Source organism: Artemia sp. Qi Xiang Cuo, chromosome 17 (assembly GCF_049724085.1).
Source record: "Artemia sp. Qi Xiang Cuo chromosome 17, ASM4972408v1, whole genome shotgun sequence".
Classification (NCBI taxonomy): Eukaryota; Metazoa; Arthropoda; class Branchiopoda; order Anostraca; family Artemiidae; genus Artemia; species Artemia sp. Qi Xiang Cuo.
The window spans coordinates 10,784,949-10,811,525 of record NC_142810.1 but is presented as its reverse complement, the minus strand read 5'-3'; the positions used below and the strand labels follow the sequence as shown (position 1 = coordinate 10,811,525).

Here is a 26,577-nt window from a genome sequence, read left to right as displayed (position 1 = left end):
TTATGCCACTTGAAGCAAGATTATCTATAATACTAAGACAATGATAAGTGTCAATATCCAGCTTATACTGAGGAGCTGAAGACAGCAACTCAAGGCTTGATAAGGAGTCAGAATAAACTATAATATTATTTGAATTAGCAATCAAGAATTTGTTTTCCATAAGGTGTTCTAATTCCGTGACTAAGGCATTTAACTAAGCGGATATTATAGATACATTATTGTACAGTTTCTCACCCAGTACGATATTTAGGTGAGGAAGGAAAGTACCACTTGGTAGCTTTTCATTCTTTTTAAACCCATCAACAAATAATTGGGTAGGGTTTTTATAAGTAAGTGTATTAAGTTCAGCAAATGATTTCTGGACAAAAGCGATGGGGGTTAAATCTTTAGTCCATTTTGAGAAATCAGTATTTAATATGGGGATTGACCAATTCCATGGAGGGGATGGGGGGAAATTAGGTGCAATAGACTTTGCGGGTACAGGAAACTTCTTCTGAATATTGGCATACTCATTTGCAATGCCTCTATACATGGCTGGATTTCTTAACCAATTATGTAGGGTGTGTGAGCTATTTGATTCAATTTTTGTAAGATGTTTTATCAAGAGAAAGCTACGTCTTTCCCTTATTGTTGTTAATCTACTCTCCATAAGCAGAAATTTGGTGCTTGTGGGTTTCCTAAGACCTAACATGAAACATATTATATCGTTTTGTATTGCTTCAATTTTTTGCATCTGGGTCTTTGTACATGCACCATAGACGATGAGCCCATAGTCAATATGGGGTCTTATATGTGATTTATAAAATTGGAGTAAGGTTTTCTCCTTACATCCCCAGGGTGTGGAAAGACGTCTTTTTATTATAATTGTTTTTCCATAGCATTTTTTTATTGTGTTTGGAATGTGGAGGTGGAAATTAAGTTTTTGGTCAAGCGTGAGACGTAGGTAAATAATATGATTATCTTCTGGAATAGTTGTTCCATTTAGAGTTAGTCTTGCATTAACGTGATTTCGCTTTCGATGAAATTGGATTATTTTTGACTTGGTAGGTGCAATGGGTAAATCTGAATGTTAAATCTGAATTTCAAATTGGAAAAGTGACTTTTGCAGCGTTGACTGTGCAATCTCAAAGGTGTTGCCAGATGACCATAGTACCAGATCATCGGCATATTGTAGATTCGTGTGGGGGAGGTTCATGTCCCAGAGATAGAGGACAAAGAGGAGGCAGCTGAGGACTGCTCCCTGAAGAAGAACTTTGGTTATTGTCTTTTGGGGTGAAGAGGCTGAACTTACACAAACAATGAAACTTCGCAATTCTATGAAATATTTTATAAAAGATACTATCTTCGGGGGTAGTCCAAGGTTAGCAAGTTTAATTAAAAGGATTTGGTGGTTCACATTGTCATATGCCCCTTCAAAATCTAGGAAAGCTGCAACTAGGACATTATTTTTTGAGAATGATTCATTTATTGCATTTGTTAACAATATGAAAGCATCTGTTGAGGAATGGTGTTTCCTGAAGCTAGTTTGAGTGTGAGGGATCATATTATTTTTTTCAACAAACCAGAGGAGTCGGTAATATATCATTTTGTTCCCCATCACAGGAGTAGTCATTATAGGCCTTTAAGACTCAGGGTTATATTGGGGTTTATTTATCTGTAGGATGGGTAGAAGGGACGAAGATTTCCAGATAGTGGAGAATACTGATGAAGCACAAGAATGATTACAACAACTTATAAGTTCCTGTTTGTATGAAGGGGTGAGATTCTTTATCCATGTAGGGTGTATACTGTCATAGCTGCCACTAGTCTTGGTCCTAATATGATGTATTGCATTGTTCATTTCCTGGATTGAAAATGGGCTGGTTATATACTCGGATCCTGGGCGAGGTTGGTAACTTGGGTTCATAGAACCCAAGAATTGGGGGCATTTTGCTATAATTATTTGATGTTAGCTTATTAACAAAAAGTGTTGCAAATAGCTTAGCTTTTTCATTATCATTGTCATAATGGGTATTATTATGTATAAGCTCATACAGGAGTGGGTTGGGGGAAGTTTTTTCCCCACAGATGTGGCTTATGACTTTATGTATAATTGGCTCATGTGTTTCTCTGTAGAGATTATTTGCAAAATTATTCCAGTAATTATATTTAGCATTTATTATGGTCCTTTTTAGATGAGATTCTGCTTGTAATTTTTTTAAATATGTGGTAGGTGATGGTTTTTTTAAGAATGTTCTCCTAGCTGCCTTTTTTGTTCTCCATATATTTTGGCACTCATTTGTCCATCATGCTTTGGGAATATGTTTAGGGAAGGTTTTACTGGGTATTGTCCTGGGGATAGCATGATTAGCTGTATTTATTAGTAAAGATGCCAAAACTTCAGCATGTGTGTCAGCTGTTGCGTTTAAAATGCATGAATTTTGGGTGAAACTTGTAATTTCATCATTTAGCTTATTTTGGAATATAGGCCAATTTGCTTTAGGGTTGATATATTTGGAGGTATGTGATAGGTTTTCAGCAGGTTGGTTTAGGGAGCAAACTATGGCAAAGTGGTCAGTACATAGACTATCAATTTTATTTATATAATTTTTTTTCAAAATATTTAAACATAATTTGTATGTCAATTGTAGAGAAACTGCCACTTTTGGGGTTGAAATATGTATTCAGGTTTGGAGGGGTAGCAACAGCTAATTCATTATTATTTGAAGTCATACGCTCAATGAACTTACCAGATTTAGTTGCTGGTTTATTCCCCCACAGAAGGCTGTGGGCATTAAAGTCTCCACAAATAATGATATTTTTCAGCATATTAGAATTATTTATATAGCTGAAGAAATCTATGGCATCTGTGGTTTGGCCATTTGGGTTATAAAAGCTCATTATGTAAGTTTTTGTATTATTCAGCCAAACACTGATACCAATTACATCAACATCATTTACAAAATCTGGAAAGTTGATGCCACAGAATTTTATATTATTTTTAACTATTAAAGCTACTCCACCCCCTTTTCTCTCAGATGATCTATCCTTTCTCAGGATAGTGTATCCCAGAGACTTAATTTGTTGATTTTGGGTTAAATGAGTTTCCTAGAGGCAAGCAATATTGATGGAATTATTATTCATAAAAGATATTAGTTCATTTAACTTATTTTCTGTAAGTGACCTTACGTTCCACTGGAGTATTGATATGTGTTGTGTTGTTGATTTATTTTTCATATGACTGTGTATCAATGTTCAGCTTTGTTAATAGTAAAGCAAGATCTTTTTTTGCTTGAATAAGCATATGATTAGGGATGTAGATTTTTGCCAATTCAGCAATGATTTTTGTTTTCTGTTGTTGTTGTATATTCATGGCCTGAACTGCATTGCAGTTTAGAATGAATAAGTATACATTCTGGGTTGGAATGTTTTGTTTTGCATTCAGCTTGTCAACTAAAGGACTAATTCCTGGTAGTGTTTCTGGTTTGTTTCTCTTTGGGAGGGGGTACCAGGCCAGCTTCACTTCAATAGGCAAGGAGGCTTGTTGGCTTCTTTCTGATAGAGATGTGAGCTAGGGGGCTTAAAGGATGGTTTTTTGTAAGGAGTACTTGATGCACTGGGAATGTTTGACTTGGGAGTTTTATTTGATTTCAATATAGGTTTTATTTGGTGTGATTGGGCAGCATTTGCTTCCATTGCTGCAAAAGGGTATGGAATGGCCTTCTCTGTTGCTATTTGGAGTGTTAGTGCTCTTTTCTTATATGCAGGGCATTGTGATTTATTGGTGGATTCATGTGGGCCTTTACAATTGATACATGTAGGCTGAGTGTTGTTGCAAGTTGTCAACTCTTTAGGATGGGACCCTTTACAATTACTAAAGGCTAGGATAATTTCATTGCATTTATTTGCTGTGTGTCCCAGTTTCAGACACTTCTGACACTGGATGGGCTTTGGCTTGTATTCCTTGTGCGGTTTGACAAATAGGAATAACTTTTCTGGGATATTAATTTTTTCTTTCAGAGTAAATAAGAAGATCTAGTTTTTAATCTATTAGAGTCGGGTTTACCCAGTTGAGTGACATCTTCTACAGGGATTGTGTTACCAGCCCTATCTGAGAGCCCTTCTTTTAACTCCTGAATTGGTATTTCTAGGGGAGCATTATATACTACTATTTTTGTTGAGGATTGTTTTGGGTTCCATTTAGATGAATCAATTGGGGTATTCAGAAGAGATTTTAGATTAAGTATTATGTCTGCTGATTTCTGATCTTGGACAGCTATTAGCAAAGATCCATCACGGTGAATGTTAAGAGAAAACATTGATTTTAACATTTTGAAAACTGCAACCCTTATTGTAGTAATCTTTGTTATTTCAAAGGAAGGGTAAATACTTTTGATTGGGGACGTTTTTTCCTTTTTTTGGAGCTCCTAGAAAGGACCTCTTGAAATCCATTATCATCTATGGTGACATTAGCTCCAACACTGATCATTGTCCTATTCTCAGAATTTGAGCTTTCATGTGAGCTTTGTGATAGAGTACTTGACCAGCCAACATGGGGCAAATATGGATCAATTTCATTAGTATTTAGGGTGGGGTCCGGATGGACTTTTTTTTAGGGGGAGTTCTTTGCATTGCCTATTGGAATAAGCTTTAAGCTAAACAGGAAAAGATAGTAATATGATACAAGACCGTCTGCACTCTACTGTGGGGAAAACTTCACCAACCACAAAAGAAAACACCACAGTTTGGCCCTGAGGAGGATTTTGAGCACGATTGGTTCGGTACAACTACTGATAAATCGAGACAATAATTCACAAGAAATTTATTTTTAAATTTCTTAAAATGTTGCTGTTGATGTTGTGGCTATGGTTAACCCTGGTTGAAAGTATATTATCACTTTCTTCTACATTCGTTGAATATTTTTCTATATAGGTGTAATATACTGTTCTAAACAACACCCTCTTTGATGGATACTAGGTTGGTGTTTCACTGCTTGTTCTTAATGCTGGACAATTGGATTCTTTTTATTATATTTTATTTTATGGTTCACTATTGGATCTAATTTGTTCTCTTTTATCTCTTTATTTTCTCTGATAACAAAAATACAAGTAATCATGAATCTTGTAATTAAAATAGTAGCCCTTTTTTCCAAATTAAAAAAAAGCAAGTGAAAAATACTGAAAAAGGGGAAAAAAATGTCTGTTCCTTTTTTAATCCAATAGTAAATTTTTGTCTTCTAAATTAAAAATATACTTATAACTGCAGATTGCAACAACTACAAAATAGTAGTACATAAATTAATAAATATTAGCTATAAATGTAATTTTTATACTTAAATATACTTTTAAAATATAACATGCATACATAGAATTATGAAGTAACATTTAAGTAAATTATAAAAATCATATACAAATAAACTAACAATGTATAATTGTAAGTAATAAAATGACAAACGAATGATATAGTTTTCAAAATAATACAGTCTAATTTATAAGTTCATTTAAAATAATAACAATATAATGCAAAACAAATAGGCCACAGGGCCTCTACAAAAATCTTTTAGATTGAAAAAATGATAGGCACTTTCACCGTAGTATTTGTCCAATTCCTGCTTTAACGAGTTTAAAAATAATACCTTTTTTTAGCTAAAATAATACCTTTTTTACTAATGTGAGAAAAAAACATGAAACTTTTTTTTTTGTTTGAATTAAATAGTAGATTTCCATCTTAGGGTCGTAAATTCTAAGCATAATAAGAAAATTAAGAAGACCTAAAAATAATGATTTACAAATTGTTCCACAAATGCTGCCCACTGGGTCAGCAAAAATCAAGACCTGGCCTGCTTCAAAAATAAATGAAAAAAAAATTGAAGAATAGGAATTAAAATTTACCTTTGTTAAATATTCTTCCTACTTTTGGATTTCCTTTCAATAATATTTCTGCTTGAGCTGTTAGTTTTGAGCATTGTTCAACCATATCCACTGAGGCAAACAACTTTGTTAAAAAATGTTTGGTTATCCTTCCAATTCCAGCGCCACAATCTATAGCTTTCTGTCGACTGGGTGCATCAATTTTCTATTGAAAAAAGTTTTTAAATGCTTGTATATTATGTTCTTATGTTATTGTTATATTATCTTAAATGCTATGTTTTATATGTTAAATTTTATTTAACATATAAAATATGTTATTATGTTAAATATATATGTTATATGTTTTATATGTTATATGTTAAATTTTCTATGTTCCCTTTACATAGGCCAAATCTATTCTAGATTATTGATAATAATATTTCATAAAAGTAATATGGTAGATGCTGGCTCCAAAGAAGAAATTCAACAGAAATCCACAAAGGCAAACAAATTAGGTCGAACATGTTTTGGCATCCTTCCAATTCTAGCGCCAAAATCTATAGCTTTCTCTTGACTGGGTGCATCAATTTTCTATTGAAAAAACTTTTTTTTAATGTTTATATATTATGTTCTTATATGTAATTGTCAGTTGTTATATTATTTCAGATGCTATGTTTTATATGTTAAATTTAACAGGGTTTTCTATATGTTCCCTTTACATAGGCCAAATCTATTCTAGTTTATTGATAATAATATTTCATAAAAGTAATAGGGTAGATGCTGGCTCCAAAGAAGAAATTCAACAGAAATCCAAAAAGGCAAACAAATTAGTTAGAACATGTTTTGGCATTCTTCCAATTCTAGCGCCAAAATCTATAGCTTTCTATCGACTGGGCGCATCAACTTTCTATTGAAAAAACATTTTTTAATGTTTATATATTATGTTCTTATATGTAATTTTCAGTTGTTATATTATTTCAGATATTATGTTTTATATGTTAAATTTAACAGGGTTTTCTATATGTTCCCTTTACATAGGCCAAATCTATTCTAGATTATTGATAATAATATTACATCAAAATAATAGATGCTGCCTCCAAAGAAAAGAATCAGCAAAAACCCATAGAGGCAAACACATTAGTTAGAAAATATAATTTTCTATTGAAATAAATATTTTTATATGTTTATATAAACTGTTCTTAGATGTTATTGTTAGTTGTTATATTATATAGACTAATATGTTATTTATATGTTAATTTAAAGGGTTTTGAATATGCTCCCTTTACATAGGCCAAATCTATTCTAGAATATTGACAATAATATTTCATAAAATAATAAATACTGGCTCCAAAGAAGATATTTAACAGAGATGCTCAGAGGCAAACAAATCAGTTGAAAAAATGTTTTGGCATCCTCCCAATCCCACCATGACAGTCCATATTTCTGTCACCTGAGTGAATCAATCTTATATCAAAAACTGTATATATGTAAATTTAACAGGTTTTTATATACATTTACCTTGAATAGACCAAACTATTCTGGAATATTGATTACCTTTAATCGCCTATCCAGTGAGATAAGGTGGTGATGAGCCTCCTGTGGAACATCTTGCTGGTGGTGCGACATGACCAAGGTTTGGCAACCCAGGTTAGCCTACACTTTGCATTTGACCAGTCCTGGTCAACTCCTTTCTTGAACGCATCTAAATTTTGGGACTGGATGGTGGCTTTGGAGAGGCTGTTCCAGTAACGGCCGGCGCATACAGAGAAGAGTTGACGGCGCTCACGTCGATGGCAACAGGGGACTTGCAGCTTCTTTGTGTGACCTCTTGTTGTACTTGCGAGGGATGAGAAGAAAACTTGACTTGAGAGGTCGTTTTCTAGCAGTTTGCGAGTAGCGATTGCGTCTCCTCTCTTTCTTCAATAGACTAGGGTGGGGAGTTTGAATGATACAAGGCATTCCTCATACAGCTTGTCTCACAAAGCTGGTTGCTATGAGCTTTGTTGCTCAGCTTTGGACACTCTCGAGTGCTTTAGCGTCTATTTTATAATGGGGAGACACTAAGGTCATTCCAAATTCCAGGTGTGGACGTATAATAGCTTTGTACAGCTTCTTGACCACACATGGCTTCCTGGTGTTGAACGTTCGTTCTGTGAGCCCTAGGGCTCGGTTTGCTTTAGCAACTTGAGATTGTGTGTGCACAATCTCATCAACAATAACCCCCATGTCCCCGATTGTCATGTCCAAGATGCAGGACGTTGCATTTTGACATGTTGAACTGCAAACCCCACTCAGATGACCATCTAGATAGTTGATCTAAGTCTTCCTGCATTGTTGAGTGATTGGGGCTAATTTGGGCCTGTCCTATGAGCTTGCAATTGTCAGCATATAGTGTCAGTGGGTTGTTCAGGTTATATGTACAGATGTTAATATATATGCTGAACAATGTGTGCCCCAGGATTGTGCCCTGTGGGACACAACTAATGACAGGAATTTCTTCTGAATAAACAGTTTTGCCGGTGGCGTCATAAATTACTACATTCTGAGTTCATCCAATAAGAAAAGCTCCGATCCAGGTAACTATATCCTTGTGCACCCTGTATGCTTCCATTTTCAGGAGAGTTGATGCTGTACTTTGTCAAAGCCTTTTGCTTGATCCTGCAATATGACACCCACTGAAAGGCCATCATCCAAGAGTTTGGTCGAAAAATCATATGTTTCAATGAGGTTTGTGTCGATTGAGCAACCATTACGGACTCCATGCTGATTTTTTTAAAGTGGCTGATTTCTTTCAAGGTGAAAGACCAGTGCAGCATTTGAGATGCTCTCAAGGACCTTGCATACAACAGAAGCAAGACTTATGAAACAATAATTACTGCCTTGGTCCTTCCTCCCTTTCTTGAAGATGGGCTCCATGTTGGCCTGCTTCCAGTCACTTGGGAGCACTTTGGAAGTGAGGGACATCCCAAGAATCACTGCAATTGGCTCAGCAATTTGTTCAGCTGCTTCTTTTAATAGTCTGGGTAGTAGAGTATCTGGCCCAGTAGCTTTATTTGCATCCAATCTTTTAAGCCTTTTCAGGACATTATCTACACTTATAATTGTCATATACACTGGTTCTCCAATTGGTTGCTCTGGTAAAGTGGGTATAGGATTTGCTATGGGCTGAGTGGAGAAGTTAGTACCAAGGCTAGAGTTGAGCAAATCTGCTTTTTCTTTAGCTTCTTAGGTCTTTGTGTCATCCTCTTTCATGAGGCCTGAGATGTCACGTCTAGAGGGGTTAGCTGCTGAAACATGGTGCCAGAACTCCTTTGGATTCTGCTTTGCTTCAGCTGCAATTGCCTCCTCGTGGTTTTTTACAATCTTCTAAGTCAAATTTCTTAGCCTGTTTCTGCATTTCTTGAACGTATCATAGTGGTTATCACATCTGCACTTTACGTATTTGGCCCATGCTGTTTTCTTCTTCCTTCTAGCCCTTATGACTTCTTCGGGTGGGAAGAGGAGTGTTTATGGCAGGGATGACCAGTATACCGGTATGTTTGTTTTCTGCAGCTAGGACTACTGTCTTAAATGGCTTCCAGCTTTTTTTATAATAGTGCTTCTTTGACAATTATATAGGCAATAATAAACACTAGCTCATATGACATCCATTGAACAAATTCAGTAGAAATCCACAGAGACAAATAACTTGACAATGTTTGGTAATCCTCTTGATTGCAGCACAACAATCTACAGCTGCCTGTCATCTATGTGTTTCAAAATAAATTTAACAGCTTTTTAGATATGTTAGACATAACATGGACCAAATCTATGCTAGAATATTAGCAGTAATATTTCAGAAAAGAGGTGTGATTGGTAAAAATAAGTTAAATGCTAGCTCATATGATAACCATAGAGTGGGTACATACTATGGAATTTTGCTCTTAGGATGACTGCCCAATAATAATAAAAAAAACATTTTACTCGATAATTTGTATTATTTGTATTATAATTTGTATTATTTACTTGATAATTTGTCCCCAGGAAATTGACAAGCTTAAAATCTAAGATTGGGTTTGGGTCCTGAAGCCCCCTCCTGTGCATGTCCCTGCATAGAGGAAATTCAATATTATTATCCATATCTATTCATTTAACTGTTCCAGGAAAGCACTTCAGTAAATTCCAAGGGTATTACAAGGTTGTATTTCTGAGAATTTGGGTTTCTAACGTAGTATTGCCTATTAACTAGCTTCTAAAAACAGCACTAAATTGGATGTCCTGTCAAACACTGGTTCATACCCTGTCAAACAGATTACTTCAGTGTATCCTAGTGCAACTTAAGTCAGCAGCATATGCAAATTTGAATGAATTACAGGCTGTTAATGAATTACAGTAAAAATATGGACACAACAAATAACACAACATGAACACAATGAATCGAATTGTTATCAGAATTTCAAATATGTTAATGTAATGATATATTTGTTATTATATGTGTATGTTCTTATATATTATATTTTATATTGTTATAGATGTTATTACAGTGTTAGGTTAGATTAGGACACTCTTATAATTGTCCAAAAAAGGACACAACAAAGTAAAGTGCCAGTAATCAAGAACAGAGATTGGTATTTAACAAAGAACATTTGCAAGGGTTGTATGCAGGGACGTAATTTGCTATAGGGCAGGGGCAACTGCAACATCAGTTGCCCCCTTCCTAGCTGAAACTCAGTATCTTAAAAAATCTTGTCAAAACTAAGATAGTCCTACATTACTCAAATATCCACAGAAACTGATCAGATTTGTTTAGTATACCTTTTGCCTTTAAGCCCTTTATGATACTATATGGCTCATGTTTCATTTTCCACTGTCATTTTTGCTTGACTATGAAAAATAGACTTTAACTTCGCCCCATTCAAGGATTTTGACGAAATTATGCCACAGGTTGTATGTGCCAAATACCTCATGAAAATTTTTCTCATTCAGTGCAAGATTTATGACACCATTAGCTGAAAACCTAATCTTATATACTGAACTCCTTAATAATGTACAACTGATGTAACGATTATATAATTAGATTAATTACCAGATCTTTGTGTACACATGAGCACAAAGCTCTAACCCTTATGGGGTGTGAGAAGTCAAAATTGGAAAAAATCCATTTTTACCCCAGTATTTTTCTTTGGAGCAATCAGCCGAATTCTCCCCCTATCTCCATGCATTTAACTACCCCTGCAGTATATAATGGTAACTAGGCTATACAACAGACAAGAATCTTCTAGAGACAAGAGTACTTTATTAGCATCCTATGTTTTAAGTTCGAATGTCTCTAGCCTCCCCTTATTAAAAAAAAAAAAAAAAAAAAAAAAAAAAAAAAAAAAAAACATAAAAGTGTTGGAAGGTGTGCAAAGACATGTCACCAAAGTGATATCTGGCAGATCATGCAGAAACTTGCCTACCCTGCAAGACTAGCAAAGCTGAAACTCCTAACTCTTGTATACAGGAGAAATAGAGGTCATGCCATTTCAACCTATAAGTTAATGAGGGCTAATACACTTCCAGCACATTTGCCACTGTTGGTCCTAACACAAGTACTAGAGGTCATCAGTTGAAACTCGTTAAGCAGCCTACCCTATCCAGAGTCTGCACTCAATTCTTTCTCAAGATTGGATGCTGAGTGGTACTCCAGGGAGTGTGAACTCAACTGGGAAGCATTGGACCAGCACAGTGCACCTGGTCACTAAAGAATCCTGAATACAACTCAAATTGTCAACTCTGGACCTCTACAAGGAGTAATCCTTAGATTGCTTCAAGCTTCAATTTAAGGCAATTAGATTGAGAAGCAGAAAAAGACCTTATACTTGTGCATAGCAAATGTGGTAAAAATCCACAAAAGGTCTGGGGACAGTATAGCTCAATGTGGCAACATCCCTCCTCCAACTTAAATGAAATTTACTTTTATGCTAATTTCACTAATCTATATGCTAATTTGGCAATAAAAAAATAAATAAAAAAGACAATTAGAATTCTTGCTTGGCTAATGTATTCTCAATTGAGTTTTAGATGAGGCTTGGATATATTTCCACAGATCCCATATCAGACATATTGAGTCCACAGTTGCCACAGAGAGAGTACCTAAGTACTATTCTAATACTTTTTGATCAAAGTAGCATTTTTTAATACTTTTTGTGAAAGTAGTACTTTTTCATTACTTTTTGTTAAAGGTAGTGTTTTTTTTTTAATTTAACATTCAGGAAATCAACTTGTTCCCCCATAAATAGAAACTGTTTCCAGTTTTGTTGACAAACATTTGTAAAACAGGAAGTAACCCATCGCATACTAACATTTTCATTCATCAATTCTTCTCTTATGCAAAGAAGACAAATAGAAGTTACATTAGAGGCTGTAAACAGTATTTTGGTTTTTGTTCAGTCATTTTTTCCACAAAATGTTTCAAGTCTAAGCCTTGAAAAAGAAACAAGCAATAAAATTTTCATCAAAATACTTTTACAAATAGATATAATAGAAACTAAAAAATCATATACAAAGACTTGACACAACAGAAATAAAGCATATTGATTAACTCCATTTACAATCATGCCTATAGCAACACTTAAGAAGAGGGGACCATTCAGGGAAACCCTAAAAAATTTTAAAAACTACATTAAAACAATCATTAACACTTACTTAAATCACTTTACAATTTACAATTCCTGGGCAGAGCAAGGGCCTGGGAATCTCTTGACATGGGCAGTGAAAAGGAACAAAAACACATTATTCCATTCTGTGTTCAAATACAGCCCAGACAGAATTTTATTTTTTTGGCAACTTATACAGATAACTATATTGCCTATGAATATGGGTGCCTTATGGATATGGCCTATGGATTCCTTGCAAATAACTATATAACCTGTTTTATATATTAACATTATATTTTACAATAGCAAACAGCAAATGCTAACATTTTACAATGGCAAATACTGTTGAAGAGGTAAAGAAAGAAGTAGGGCTACTGTAAAATTAAATAAAAAACAAGTTTTCAACTGAAAGCAAGGAGCAAGGTTAATACTTAAAAGAAACAGAAATTATTCCATATGTGAGGGGGACTACCCTCTTGTCAATCCCTCACTCTTTAAACTTAAGTTTGACTTATTAATTTGTTTTGATGTTATATTTGAAATTAATGTTTTAATAATGAAAATTATTTTCAGCTTAAATAAACTTGTTTTAATTTAATTTCTGATCATTTTTCAACTAGTGCTGGAAAATCTGTCACCCCTCCATGGAGAATCCCCCTCCCCAATTAAAAATTCCTCTCATGTCAAATCCCCCTTCCCTTAAATTTCCCCTAGACAATTTCATCCTTGCTGAAAATTCTGCCCAGATAATTCTCTTCACTTTCATTTGAAAAAAACCTTCTTTTTATTTGATTTATGATTATTTTTCAAATGATACCAGAAGTCCATGGAAAATTTTCCGAGGAAATCCTGCCCCTCCCCCTATACAAAGGTTCTCTTGCATACCCCCCCCTCCCTCACAAAAAAAAATCCTACAGGCAATTCCTTCCCTACAGAAAATCTCCTTTTTCCCCTATACAAGTGATGCCATGTTTTTAGTGACATGAAACTAAGTTTTCTTATTGTATCTCTTAGTTTTTAGCAGGAAATGTTTATATTTGAGTTGCCTATTAAACAAGGATTTGTATTGGTTTAAATAAGTATCTTTGGAGTATATTCCTTTTTGACTAATTTTTTTTTAACTACTTTTCAATTCCTTTACTATTCTTGATAACTTCTTTTTGTGGTTACAAAAAAAAGGTACCTTTGGGACCATTTTAAGGGTTCAAGCTTTAATTAGATGCAGAAGCAATTATTGAACTATGGAAGATCATAAAAAAAGGCATCTAGAAATTCACTTGCACCCTAACTAAATGAGGTTTCAAACTGCATATTTACCAAAAGATCTTTGAAATCTCAAAAAATTGAGATTGAGCAAGGTTGTAAAGCTGAAAATATTTTCTTTGTACTTCATTTTTCTAGAGAATAAAGTATGCCCAAAGAAGTTATTTTGAAGCATCAACCATCACTCCTTCCCCTTCTAGAGGGCACTGACCTTTGATGACTTTTAAAAAATTTTGTGTTATGAAAGTGAACCCTTGAAATATAGATTGCTCAATACCAATTTATGAGGTTTCAAAGATCTGCAAATACATTCCCTAAATTTAGAAAAAAAATTCATTGATACAGCTTTAAATTCTACTCAAATAATAGGAATTGCATTTTCAGAACTAAAACCAGAGAAACGGGAACTGATTACTGAGAATTAAGGTAAAATGTTGTTTTGTCAAAATTTCAACCTGTCAAGTCAGAAAATTTCCAAGACTTAGTATCAGAAGAGGGTTAACATGGAAACTTGGCAATACCTTTCCAGAATTTGTTTTGGCCCTGGATTCATTACTGAAAGTTTCATTTCCTTAACATAACCCCTTTTAAATATAGCAAAAGTAGCTGAACTAGAATTTTATCCATTTTTGTAACCTAACCCCTTACCAAGATAGCAAAAAGTAGCTTGTCTAGAATTTTACTGGCCTAGCTTAACCAAACTGGGTAGCCTATAGGTAAAAATTTTGCTGTTCATTTTTTTTACTTACAAATAAAGTGACCATACCACTGTATGCCATTTTTATGCTCTTTCTGAATATAATAATTGTTCTTCTTACAAATTCAATTTTTAGACCTTTTCATGTTTTTCCCTTTCCAATTCAATTTTTAGCCCTTTTAAATAATATAATAATAATATAAAATAGATTTATTACCTGCCAAAACTGTAAAAGATACAATGGGCAGCAGAGTATAAAAAAGTGAAAAAAATGCAAAAAGAAAAAAAAAGACAAACAACAAAGTACGGTTTAACACTAATATATACAATGAAATGGGCCCTCAACATTGACATTCAAATAACACATTCAACTCGAGTCTGGGATAAATCAATGCTTGTGGATTATTTAACTTTAAGTAATATAAAAAATAGATGTATAATCAAAAATACTAAGTTTGAAACCAACATTTTAAGCCTTTTTATACCCAAAACTGGAAATTTGTTAGTGATTTTCAAGGGACATTCACCATATGGCTAATATGGGTGTAAAGTTCATTTTTGATGCAAATGAATGTTATATTTAGATTCAGGATGCAATTCTGGGTATATATTTACACATTAGAGGGGTGAGGGTATATGCTCTGTAAATATATAGGTTCTAAGAAATTCATGAATTTCTTAGAAAAACTGGGAAAACAAGAAAGAAGTAAAGATAAAGGTTCTCCACATGCAAAATGTATTAATTATGATTATTCTGCTTATTATGGAGTAATAATTGTTTTCTTGACATGTTTCCTTATGTCCAGCTGGACTGGCTGGCTTATTTAAAGACTTGTATATATATATATATATATATATATATATATATATATATATATATATATATATATATATATATATATATATATATATATATATATATATATATATATATATATAATATATATATATACTGTCAAATTAGCCATCTGGTGGTATCCTATTAATTGGAATATACCCTGAATTGTTGACAACAAAGTTTTGAATTGCAAACTTCAGTGCTATTTTGTTGATGGCATTTGAAAAACTTGAAATGGTTAGAAAACAGTTTGAATTGAAAATCAGGTAAATTTTTGGCAGCTCTTATAATTGACTTACAAATGAAGTAAACATACCACTTAATGCCTTTTTTATGCTCTTTCCAAATATACTAATCATTTTTGTTGGGAATGAACTTTACCCCCACCCCTATATATACCAATTTGGGGCGTATATTTGCACATTAAGGGGGGTGGGGGGTGGTAAAGTTTAAACTTACCTCTCATTTTCATCAGAAATAAACTTTACCTTTATCCCCTAATGTGCACATATATATACTGATTTGTTACATACAGGGGTGGGGTAAAATTCATTTTGAACAAAAATGATTAGTATATTTGAAGAGAGCATAAAAAAGGCATCAAGTGGTATGTTTACTTTATTTGTAAGTCAATAACATGAACTGCCACAAATTTACCAAAAATCAAGCACTTTGCAGGTTAGGTTATAACTTCTTTTTGTGGTTACAAAAATTATATACCTTTGGGGTCCCTTTAAGGGCTTGAGATGCAACTAGCCCCAGAAGCAATTTTTGAATTATGGAACAGTATGAAGAAAGGCATCAAATGATGTTTTCACTTTCATCCTACCTAAATTATGGGGCCACCTAGAAATTTACCTATAAAAAATAACATCTAGCAGTATGTTCACTTTATTTGTAAGTCAGTAATATGAATATTGAAATATTTACCAGCATATACCCCAAATTGTACTCAAGCAACAGCCTACAAAGTCTTTTAGGCCTTTGTAATCCTTAAACTTCTAAAATTTGGAAAATAGGCCTATTAAAAGGTAAGCTAGGCTGTATTTCTTTTTTGCTATCTGATACATGTTTTATTCTGTAAATTTAGTCAATATTATTCAAGGTAAAAAGAGAACCTAGGGACAAAACAAGTTACTTACTTTTAATAGGGGTATGAGAAATTTTTCTGACCCCTGAAGGTCAATTGTTGACAGTTTTCCGAATCCTCCAAGCATGCCATTTACCGTTGGCTCTTGACTTGACCAATATTTATCTGCATCTTCATAGGATAAAACAAACTTCTCTGTACTACAGAAATCTGTTGTATCATTTTCAGGTAATCCTTCCTCCATACTAAGCGGTTCTTCTTTTCAAAATTTAAATTTGCTGCTCTCTCACAATAATTAGTGACATCTAAGTTTAAAATTCCAAGAATTTAGGATCGAAAATTTTTGAAAAAAACTTCTTTATTCCCCCTGTTAGCTTTAGTTAACATCTAAAGTAAAAGAAAGTTATCATTTCAAATTATATTATACCATCATTTCAAATGTTATCATACCCACAATAGAGGTAATATACAAACACGACACACATTTCATAGCGCGTATTTTGACGGACCGTCGGAGCAATACGTCAGCAGAAGTATGCACGTCAGAGCCATAGTTTCAGTTGTTTCCTGGTTTACCATTGGAAACATTTGTCATTGTGCCTGCATGAAGGCGGGGTCACGAAGCCTGTGTGGTTTTAGACGTGTGTCAAAAATTTTCAATGGAGAGTATAGGACTTTTTGCTGATGTATATTACCTCTACTGTGATCATAAAATTCTAAATGTGTATGAATGATATGTTAGCAAATCATAGTATTCCAAATGTTATTATGCCTTTGACAGAGCTGGGTCAACTACTCCAAAAACTTATTTAAGCATAAATACTCCACCAAAATTGTGGCTGAGTAACATTATTAAGTACTCGCATTAAATTGTACTTGAGTGCTTATAACTAAAGGATATAGTTAAGTATGAAAATCCAAGGCTTGAAGATTTGTTTTTTCATTGTAAAGAATATAATCAGATCACTAGGAAAGAAATTGACATTAGTCATTCAATTGTTTCACTCACTCCAATGGAGAAGAAAAGGGGAACTGTATTTTAGTACAACCCACAACAAGTCATTTTCGTTCATATTAGAACTTTCAAAGTAAACTAAAACATAAATAATTGGCTACTAATTCATTCTAATAATGTAAACTTTCTAAAAAGTAGCGATTTTATTATGCGACATAACAAGCATACCATAGCCAGTTGTTATCTCAAGGCAATATTCACATTATTGTAATGAAAGGAATTAAGAAAGGAATTTCAGTTCTATTTTATTGCATGCATAATTGAAGGTGTCAGTGCTTCAGGAAACATGGACAAATAAACGTACAAATTGTGATAAGGCCATTTATTTGACTGTGAAAACGTCTGGATGTTTTGACCCAGTGGTCCTAGAATATCCGGAGAGGGCTCATTCGACAAAATTAAAAGTTCTAGTGCCCTTTTTCAGTGACCAAAATGATTGGAGGGCAACTAGCCCCCTCCCACACCCTTTTTTCTCAAAATCATCCTATCAAAATTTCAGATAGCTGTTTTGTTCTGCATAGTTGAAAAGCCAAATAACTATGCCTTTGGAGATACCGTGACCCCCCCCCCACGGCCCCTGGGAAAGGTCTTTAAGTTAAAAAATGTTGCTTATTATTCATGTATAGTATTTGGTATCGGGATATATCCATATATTTTTTTAGGGGGGGGGGTGAAATCTGATGGTGGTAGTTTCAACGGAGATAATTTCCATGGGAGGGAAGTTTTCAGGGGTAAATTTTTTAGGGGAAATATTACACTGGGGGAATTTTCCGGAATTCTTATACGAAAATTTCTATTCCTTCTTTTGTCTTGCTTTCTCTTTGCTGGCTAAATTTTACGCATATAGATGTTAAAGGTAATTAATCCGGGGCAAATTTTCATCCAGATTGAATTATTTAGAGACTAAATCCATGGGGAGGAGGGATTGCTCCGTACAGGTGTAGCCAAATTTTCTGGCATTAGTTTAACAACAATAAGAAATTAAATAGAAAAACAAATTTTCAACTGAAAGTAAGGAGCAACATTAATACTTAAAACGAACAGAAATCATGAAGTATATGATAGGGGTTGCTCCTTCTTAATACCTCACTCTTTACGCTAAAGTTTTGAGTACTTCAAAAAAAGCTTCTTATTGTTCTAATTAAACGACCTTTGTGTTTCAGGAGCTGTTCTTAAAGAATTGGGACAAAATTCTAACTTTAGCGTAAAGAGCAAGGTGTTGAGGAGGGGGCAACCCCCTACATGTCGATGCTTCAGTTGCAGTATGTGTCTACAGAGACAAGTAGCAAGCTTGTCGCCCAACCTTGCTGCAGCGGGGATTGAACCTTGGTGCTCCGAATTGGCAATCAGAGCATCAATCCACTGTTCTACAACAGGTTAGGTTCATCTCATAGTTTCGCATTTTCTGCTGATATTTGCCAAGCCTCGTCTTGAAGGGCAATTATTGAGAACGTAAAAACTTTTCTACTCTGCCAATATTTTATCCAGTGATGCCTGATGCCGTTTCATTCCTTTGTCAAACTTTGCCTGATTGAAAGCCATAATTAGTGCCATGATCTGCACGTAGAAGTCTACACTTTCATCAAATTACGTAATGTCCAAATGTCCAATGGACATTCTCCAATATACAATGTCCAATGTCCAAAACAATATCAAATTTGATCCTTGCATCTTGAAAAAGTAATCTGATTATAGGAGTTCACTCTTCAATAGCTAGTTATTCATTAGCAGTAACCATTTATCTTCAATAGCGGTAACAATATCTTTAGGGTTATTGGGTAGGTCAAACCCCCCTAGTTATGCAATTTGCCCATTATACTTAAAAAGTAAATATTGATTTAAAATTAAATCAAAACATACTATGTGAATGCTAGTTGCCAATAAGACATCTTAGTAATATCTAAAAAATGATTGAGGGTCTCAAGTTCAAACTTTTGTGGATACTTCTATTACTATTTCTGCTCTTAAAATTTAACTAAATCAAAAGAGTGTAAGTGTATCCAGGCTATTAAAGAGCATAGATAGAATTTCTTGGGAATGGTAGTAATTTTTATTCTTCAGGTCAACTAGAAGAGGTATAAAATTAAGTTAAACAATACTATTTGTGTCAAGATTTTCAAAAGGGTGTATGCTTTTAAAAATTGTTGAAATTTTTTTTTCCAGCATACAAATAGCAGGCCAACCTATCAATTCTTAAAGAAAAAATTGAGAAGATTTAAGCTATTATTTCCCTTTTCCTTGAAAAGGACTATGATAATATAAAACGAACAGAAATTATTTAAAAAACACTTTTTCTATAATATAGGTTTGTCAAAGAAAAATAAAGAACTCCATTAAGCCAAAAACGAGCAAAAATAGAATCAAATAATCTACAAAGCATAAAACTACCACAAATCAGCATCGATAAATAAATGAAACATAAAAACGAACAGGAGTTACAATAAATAATTATAATTTGCATAATAGCCATATTTTTGCAGAGCATAAATTGCACTTTGTTGAAAAAATATAAAAATGTTTTCATTTAAAACCATTTTATCCTTCAACAAACCAAAAACTATCCAGACTTTCTCCCATGAAAAATCGTTCTTACTAAAGATCTCCCCACAGGGAGAGAACCTCCAGGTGATTTTAGCTCCGCTAAAAGTTGTCCCGGACAATTCTCTTCAAAAGGGTTTAGTGATTCTATTACTTATTGAAAAGTAATTCTTGTGATTTATATTCCTCAATTCTAATTATTTCTTGTGTGTAAACGTTTAGCCTTTAATACTTTTAACTACTAATAGTTTCCACGCACACAAAGGTGAAAGATTAGTAATTCCTTGAGTGAGGTCTCAAGAGCAAATCATCTCTCCTTTTGAGCTGGTCTTTAGATAGCCTTAGATCTTTTTAGGGTCTTTAATAATTTCAGCCAAGTGAATGTACTCTTAGTTTTTACCGTTACAATTTTTTCAAAGCTGTTACGATTCATTCAAAGTTCAGAACATTAAAATAACTTTTATTTAACCTAAACATGGAAAGATAAAAAAAATTTCACTTTTATTACGCCTCACTTTTATTATTAAAATGTACAAACATTGTGAATTTAATATATTGTATAAATGTAATATATATCATGTCATTACTATGTATATTGCTGTATATGTCCAATGTTTAAAGGGTGTGGAATTAACAAAAATGAAGATTTCTTAATGCATATATTATAGATTCCTTGATATCGTTTAATATTAATGGTACCAAGGTTAAGAACTTCGTTATTGATAAGCTCTACAATGATGTTGTTTCGGTCTGTCTACAGGAGCATCTTCTTACAAACTTTAGCATTAAGCTTTTGTGTCAGAGCTCACATCGAAATGTGTTTTTTACTACTGCCAAAGTCATCAGAGGCCGCTCATCCGGTCCACTAGCTTGTGTTTTTAAGTGTAATCCGAATTTGGCTTGTCCTGTGACTTTTTACTCGGATGAGGTTTTTGGGCTGTTTGTATGGGCACTACAATTTTCATAAATTCTTAATCTGCCTCAAGAGGATAGTTCTACCAGATCGACGACTAGTTATGCCAAAGCATGTAACACACTGAAGTTTTTAGTGGACAAAATACTCTCTATTTCTCTAGATTATATCATCATTTTGTCATCATGATTTTATTTATAACCCGTCACAAAAAAAAACAGAAATAAAAACATACTTCGACAAGTACAAACAAGAGATAAAGAGAAATTACCAAAGGTGGGAAGGTTTCTGAAATTCATTAGAGAAATCACGAATACGCTTCTCAATAACCCCTGCTGGGCTTACAAATTGATGCTTTCTTCGCAGAAAAGAGTTACTTGTCCAACTTGAAAGTTCCATTAAATACTTTGCAAATATAAAATAAAGGTGATGAACTTGCTTTCTCTTCCTACAATTGAAAAAAGACCAAACATGAGCAAGGGCAAGTAGGTACTGAGAACGATGAACTCTACTCAGATACGAAACTAAACTTTTGAAGCCATGGAGGCATATGCAGCCCGGATGTTACTACCATAATTTTTAATTGCCAGGGTTACAATTTCTTTCAGATTTGCTCCAATAGACATTCCCAGGCCAGTAAGGCTGCTAACAAAATGAACCTCAGAGCCAGGTAGACTTATTGAATTTCTATTCCCTTTATAGTTGAGTAGTAGAACAACTGCCTTATCAGCATTAAAGGTCAACCCAATGTATTCATATTTTTCTTGGAGAAGCTCAAAAGTCGAAGAGCCTCCTTGGAAAGCCCAGGAAAGGTTCAGAAAGTCATCCGCAAACGTAACCAACGAGAGATTCTCCTTGGAAGATAAATGTACAGCTCAATTTATCCTGAGCACCTGTAACACAACTATTGACCAAAACTAGAGAAGTCAAAGCTCCTTGGCGTACACCTTTCAGGATCAGAAATAATTGACTTCCATCTTTCAGGATCAAAAATAGTTGACTACCAACTTTAATTCTAGCTTTCAGATTTCTATACATGTATCTTCAAAAAGTAATTACCGCGGCATTAGTGCCTTACAAATGGACCTCAAGCAAAACCTGTGAAAATATACACGAGTCAAAAGCTCTTACAACATCGAGTGCACACAAGCCCAAGGAATCACCTTTTTCTTCAATATCCTTCAGTACATTTACAAGCAGAAAGAAAGAATGCTTTCTATTTAAGCCTCGCTGGTACCCAAACTGCCGAGGAGGGGCCGAACAATTTTCTTCAATGTTTTTTATCCAATATGATCATTGGTGACCTTAATACGCAATTAAATCATTAGTCAGTTAGAAGCGATTCGTTGTTATATTGCCTTCCTTGTTATCGTATTATATCTTACGTTTAATATGTAAGGAGGCCTTATTTTTGTGTAAATTTAGCAACTCAATTTCAGTAAAAGTTGGAATTCCCTTTGCTCCAATAGATCAGAAATAAACCGACTATTTCAAATTAGCTAAATTTGAAAATAACTTCCCTTTGTATACCTAGTCCTAAATCTTGAAGTGATATTCCTTTGTTTAAGTATCGAACAACATTTGATCCCATAATAAACAGATGAAGACCCAATCCAAACCAGTTGCCAAAATACTAAAAAAAACTACTTTTTAGCAGAAAGTTGGGGATTGACTAAAAGGACGGAACGGAAAGTCACTAAGCGAATCAAAATTAAGTACCAAATTGAATAAAATATAAGGAGCGAAGATAAATCGGGGTGATCTTATGAGGAGAGCAGACTAGAAAGGAACTTTGGTAAGTAGCATTTTTAACTAATGATGGCAAGCACCTGCCTTGTCTCAATTTCTTTAAATGTAAAGTTAAAATAATAATATAAAACCTTTTCATCACTTTTGTCTAAGCCGAGGATATCCTATTTTTGAGTTGAATTAAGTTGTTAATTAAATCCTTTGGATTCCTCTTTTGGCCCTAAATAGCCGGAACCTCAGAGCCGGATAGACTTAGTGAATTTATATTCCCTTTATAGTTGATCGGTAGAAGCACTATTTTATCAGTATTGAAGCTCAAACCAATGTGTAGGGTTCTAAACTATAGGGTTCTAACCCCTATGCTTTCTAAAAGACAGAACCTAATTTTTACTTAACTGAAAAATTCTTTTAAATGATTTCATTTTTATAAGTTTAAGAAATCAAAAATGCAAAGATACTTTCAAATTTAGCTGATTTGAAATAGTCGGTTTATTTTTGATTTATTAGAGCAAAGGGGATTCCAACTTTAACTGAAGTTGAGTTACTAAATTTACACAAACATAAGGCCTCCTTACAATCTCCCCCACTTTAATTCTTAGTATAATTTTTGTTTTGAAAGGAATAAAAGAAAAGAAACACAAGTTTACTAAAAATATTGTAGCTCAACTTCTTCTTGTCGTACTTCTATATGGAGCCCCTGAGACTTTCGGTGTCAATAATCTGTCCAAAATTTTCTTTATTTTTTTTTAACATCAGTCCTACTGAAAGGGGTCCTATCATAGATATAAAGAGTGTAAAAATATTGAAAATCAATGTCCAATATGTTGTTACATGTTTCTCTTTTTCCTTCTTGCAGGGAAACTCGTATTTGCCTCACTTCATCCAGGTCAATGGTTGAACTAAACCTATTTTGAGAGTAATTAGAAAATAAACATTCAATTTCCTCTTCCTAATGTAGTAAAACTTAAGCGAAGCTCTCAGCCAGAATCATTATGAGTTTATGTGGATATTTTTAACCTACGGTTTTTTTCCTGTGGTTTTCGCGAATCCGAAATTAAACCCCTGCTCCTGTGTTGCCAAGCAGAGATCAATCGATTCTGCGATTACTTTAAGGTTAAAATTTAACATAGCCTTAATAAAAGGAAGATAAATTAGTTGACCTTGCCGACAACTGAATTTCATTTTTCTTATTTGGGCTATTGGCCTTGAAGAATTGAAGTTGTGAATTTGAAGAATTATTGTCTTGAAGAATTGAATATTGCCGATTGAAGTTTCTACAAGAACTCCTTCGATGCCCTGGTCTAAAGAAAAAAAATACATTGTGCCAACATCGTTCTTTACTTAGGTAGCGCTATTGCGCTGCCTATGATAAGTGAAGAGGAAATGGAAAGATCCCAAACGGAGGGTCGAGAGATTGGAGTAGCAGTAAAGGAAACAATAAAGTTGGAGAAAATTCCATTTAGCTTAAATGCTTCCCAAGATGTTTACGAAAAAATGATAGGCTTTAAAGAGGTATGGAAAAACATTTAGGCCAGAATGAGTTGGCTAGGACCTTTGAGGAATGTGAGTCAATTTTAGTTAGTTCAAGCATTACCGGGACTACCAAACATCGGACATCCCTTCTATATAATCCTTCTATAAGAACCTTTCCAAAGCATCCCTTCTATAATAACCATATATACCCCCAGAGTATAACTTACGACGCCTGTCCCTGCCCAGGGGTTTTGTGTCAAACCCGGAGTTTTAATTTATGATGTTTGAACTATTTTTAACAAAACTTTCACATCAAATTTTTATCGGATGGGTATATCCATCCGATAAACCCATAGGCGTGGAGGACGGGAGGGGCTAGTTGCCCTCCGATCTTTTTTACTCTAAGACTATGAACTAGAACTATTAATTTCTATTCAAATGAGCCCTCTCTGAAAATTAAACGAGCATCCCTTTCATAAGAACAAAATACGGCCCCAGGACATAGCTTACAATGCCTGTCCCCTGGGCCCTGGGGGGTTGTGTCGACACTGGAGTTTCTGGTATCTAACCTTTGAACTATTTAAAAAAATGGCTGTCTCAAAGTTAAGTTTAAAGGAGCACCTCTTCCATAAGAACCATATATGCCCCCAGGGCATAACTTGCAATGCCGGCCTCCGGGCCCTGGGTGGCTGTGTCGACACCGGAGTTTTTTTCATCTCACCTCTGAACTATTTTTAAGAAAATGGCTATCTCAAAATGTTTATCAGATGCATTTGGGGAAAAAAGGCATGGGGGTGAGACTTGTTGTCCTCTGATCTCTTTTGACTCTTAAAAAGTAAACTAGAACGTTCAATTTCCAATCAAATGAGCTCTCTCTGAAGTTTATGAGAGCACCCCTTCCATAACAGCTGTATAGGCACTCCAGGCATTACTTACAACGCTTACCCCGGGCCCTGAAGGATTGTGTCGACCCCGGAGTTTTCGTTATATGATCTTTGAACTGTTTTGAAAAAAATGGCTATCTCAAATTTCCCATCGGATGGGTTTGAGGAAATTAGGACGTGGAGGGGGGGGGGGCTAGTTGCCCTCCGATCTCTTTTGACTCTAAAAAAGTGAACGAGAACTTTCAATTTGCAATCATTTGAGCCCTCTCCGAAGTTTATACGAGGATCTCTCCCATAAGAACTATATATGCCACCAGAGCGTTACTTACAACGCCTGCCTCCGGGCCCTGGGGGTTGTGTCAAATCCGGAGTTATTAATTATATGATCTTTGAACTATTTTTGACAAAATGGCTATCTCTAAGTTCTAATTGGATGTGTTTGAGCAAAAACGTGCATGGAGGGGAGGGGGACTATTTGCCCTCTGTTGACTTTTGAAAAGTGAACTAGAACTTTCAATTTCCAATCAAATGATCCCTCTCCAAAGTTTATACGAGCATATCTACCATAGAACCATATATGCCCCCAGAGCAATACTTACAACGACTGCCCCGGGCCCTGGGTCGTTACGTCGATAAAGTATTATTTCTTATCTGACCTTTGAACTATTTTTAAACGAAATGGCCATACGTAAAAGAGTTTTTATTGTAAGATCTTAGAACTATTTTTTACAAAATGGCTACCTCAAATTTTTTATCAGATGTATTTGCGGTCAAAGAGCTTGGGGGGGCTAGTTGCCCACCGATCACCTTTTACTCTTAAAAAGAACACTAGAACTCTCGATTTCCAATCGGATGAGCCCTTTGAAGTTTATACGATGACCCCTTCTTTATGAAGTGCCTCAGGAAAAACAATAAATGGAGTGTGGGGGGAGGCTACCTGTCCTCCGATCACTTTTACCTCTTAAAAAGTGAATTACAACTTTCAATTTCCAATCAAATGATCCCTCTCTGAAATTTATACGAGCATCCCTTTCATAAGAACCATATACACCCCCAGGACAACACTTACAACGCCTACCCCCCGGGCCCTGGGGGGTTGTGTTGACACCGGCGTTTTTGTTATCTAATTTTTGAACAAGTTTCAAAAAGCTGACTTTTCTAGCCCTTTCTAGCGAAAGGGTTTGGGAAAAAAGGGTGTAGGGGGGCCAGTTGCCCTTAAATCTCTTGACTCTTAAAAAGTGAACTAGAACTTTCATTTTCCAATCAAATGAGCCCTTAATATAGTTTATACGAGCATCCCTTTCATAGAAACTATACAAGCCTTTAGGGCATAACTTAGAACGCCTTCCCCCGGGCCCTGGTGGGTTGTAATGACACTGCAGTTTTTCTTATCAGACCTTTGAAGTAATTTTAACAAAATATTTGTCTCAAAATTTTTATCAGATGGATTTGGAAAAAGAAGACTTTGGGGGGGGGGCTAGTTGCCCTCGGATCTCTTTTGACTATTAAAAAGTGATCTTGAACTTTCAATTTCCAATCAAATGATCTCTCTGAAGTTTATACGAGCATCTCTTTCATAGGAACCATATATGCCCCATGGCATGTCTTACAACGCCTGCCACCTGAGTTTTTGTTATCTGACTTTTGAACAATTTTTATCTTAATGGCTATC

General features: G+C 34.6%; 1 protein-coding gene across 1 annotated transcript in view; it reads right to left on the bottom strand.

The window, feature by feature from the left end:
* The window catches only part of LOC148941880 (N-terminal Xaa-Pro-Lys N-methyltransferase 1-like), a 29,924-nt gene extending 13,320 nt beyond the window's left edge, over positions 1-16,604 (bottom strand). Inside the window, exons 1-2 of the mRNA XM_089103674.1 lie at positions 16,386-16,604; positions 5,871-6,054 (exon numbers count right to left, since the gene is read on the bottom strand). Coding sequence (XP_088959800.1) covers positions 5,871-6,054; positions 16,386-16,577 — 376 coding nt within the window. The 5' untranslated portion in view covers positions 16,578-16,604. The remainder of the gene's footprint in view (positions 1-5,870; positions 6,055-16,385) is intronic.
* Between the last annotated feature and the right edge of the window lie 9,973 nt (positions 16,605-26,577).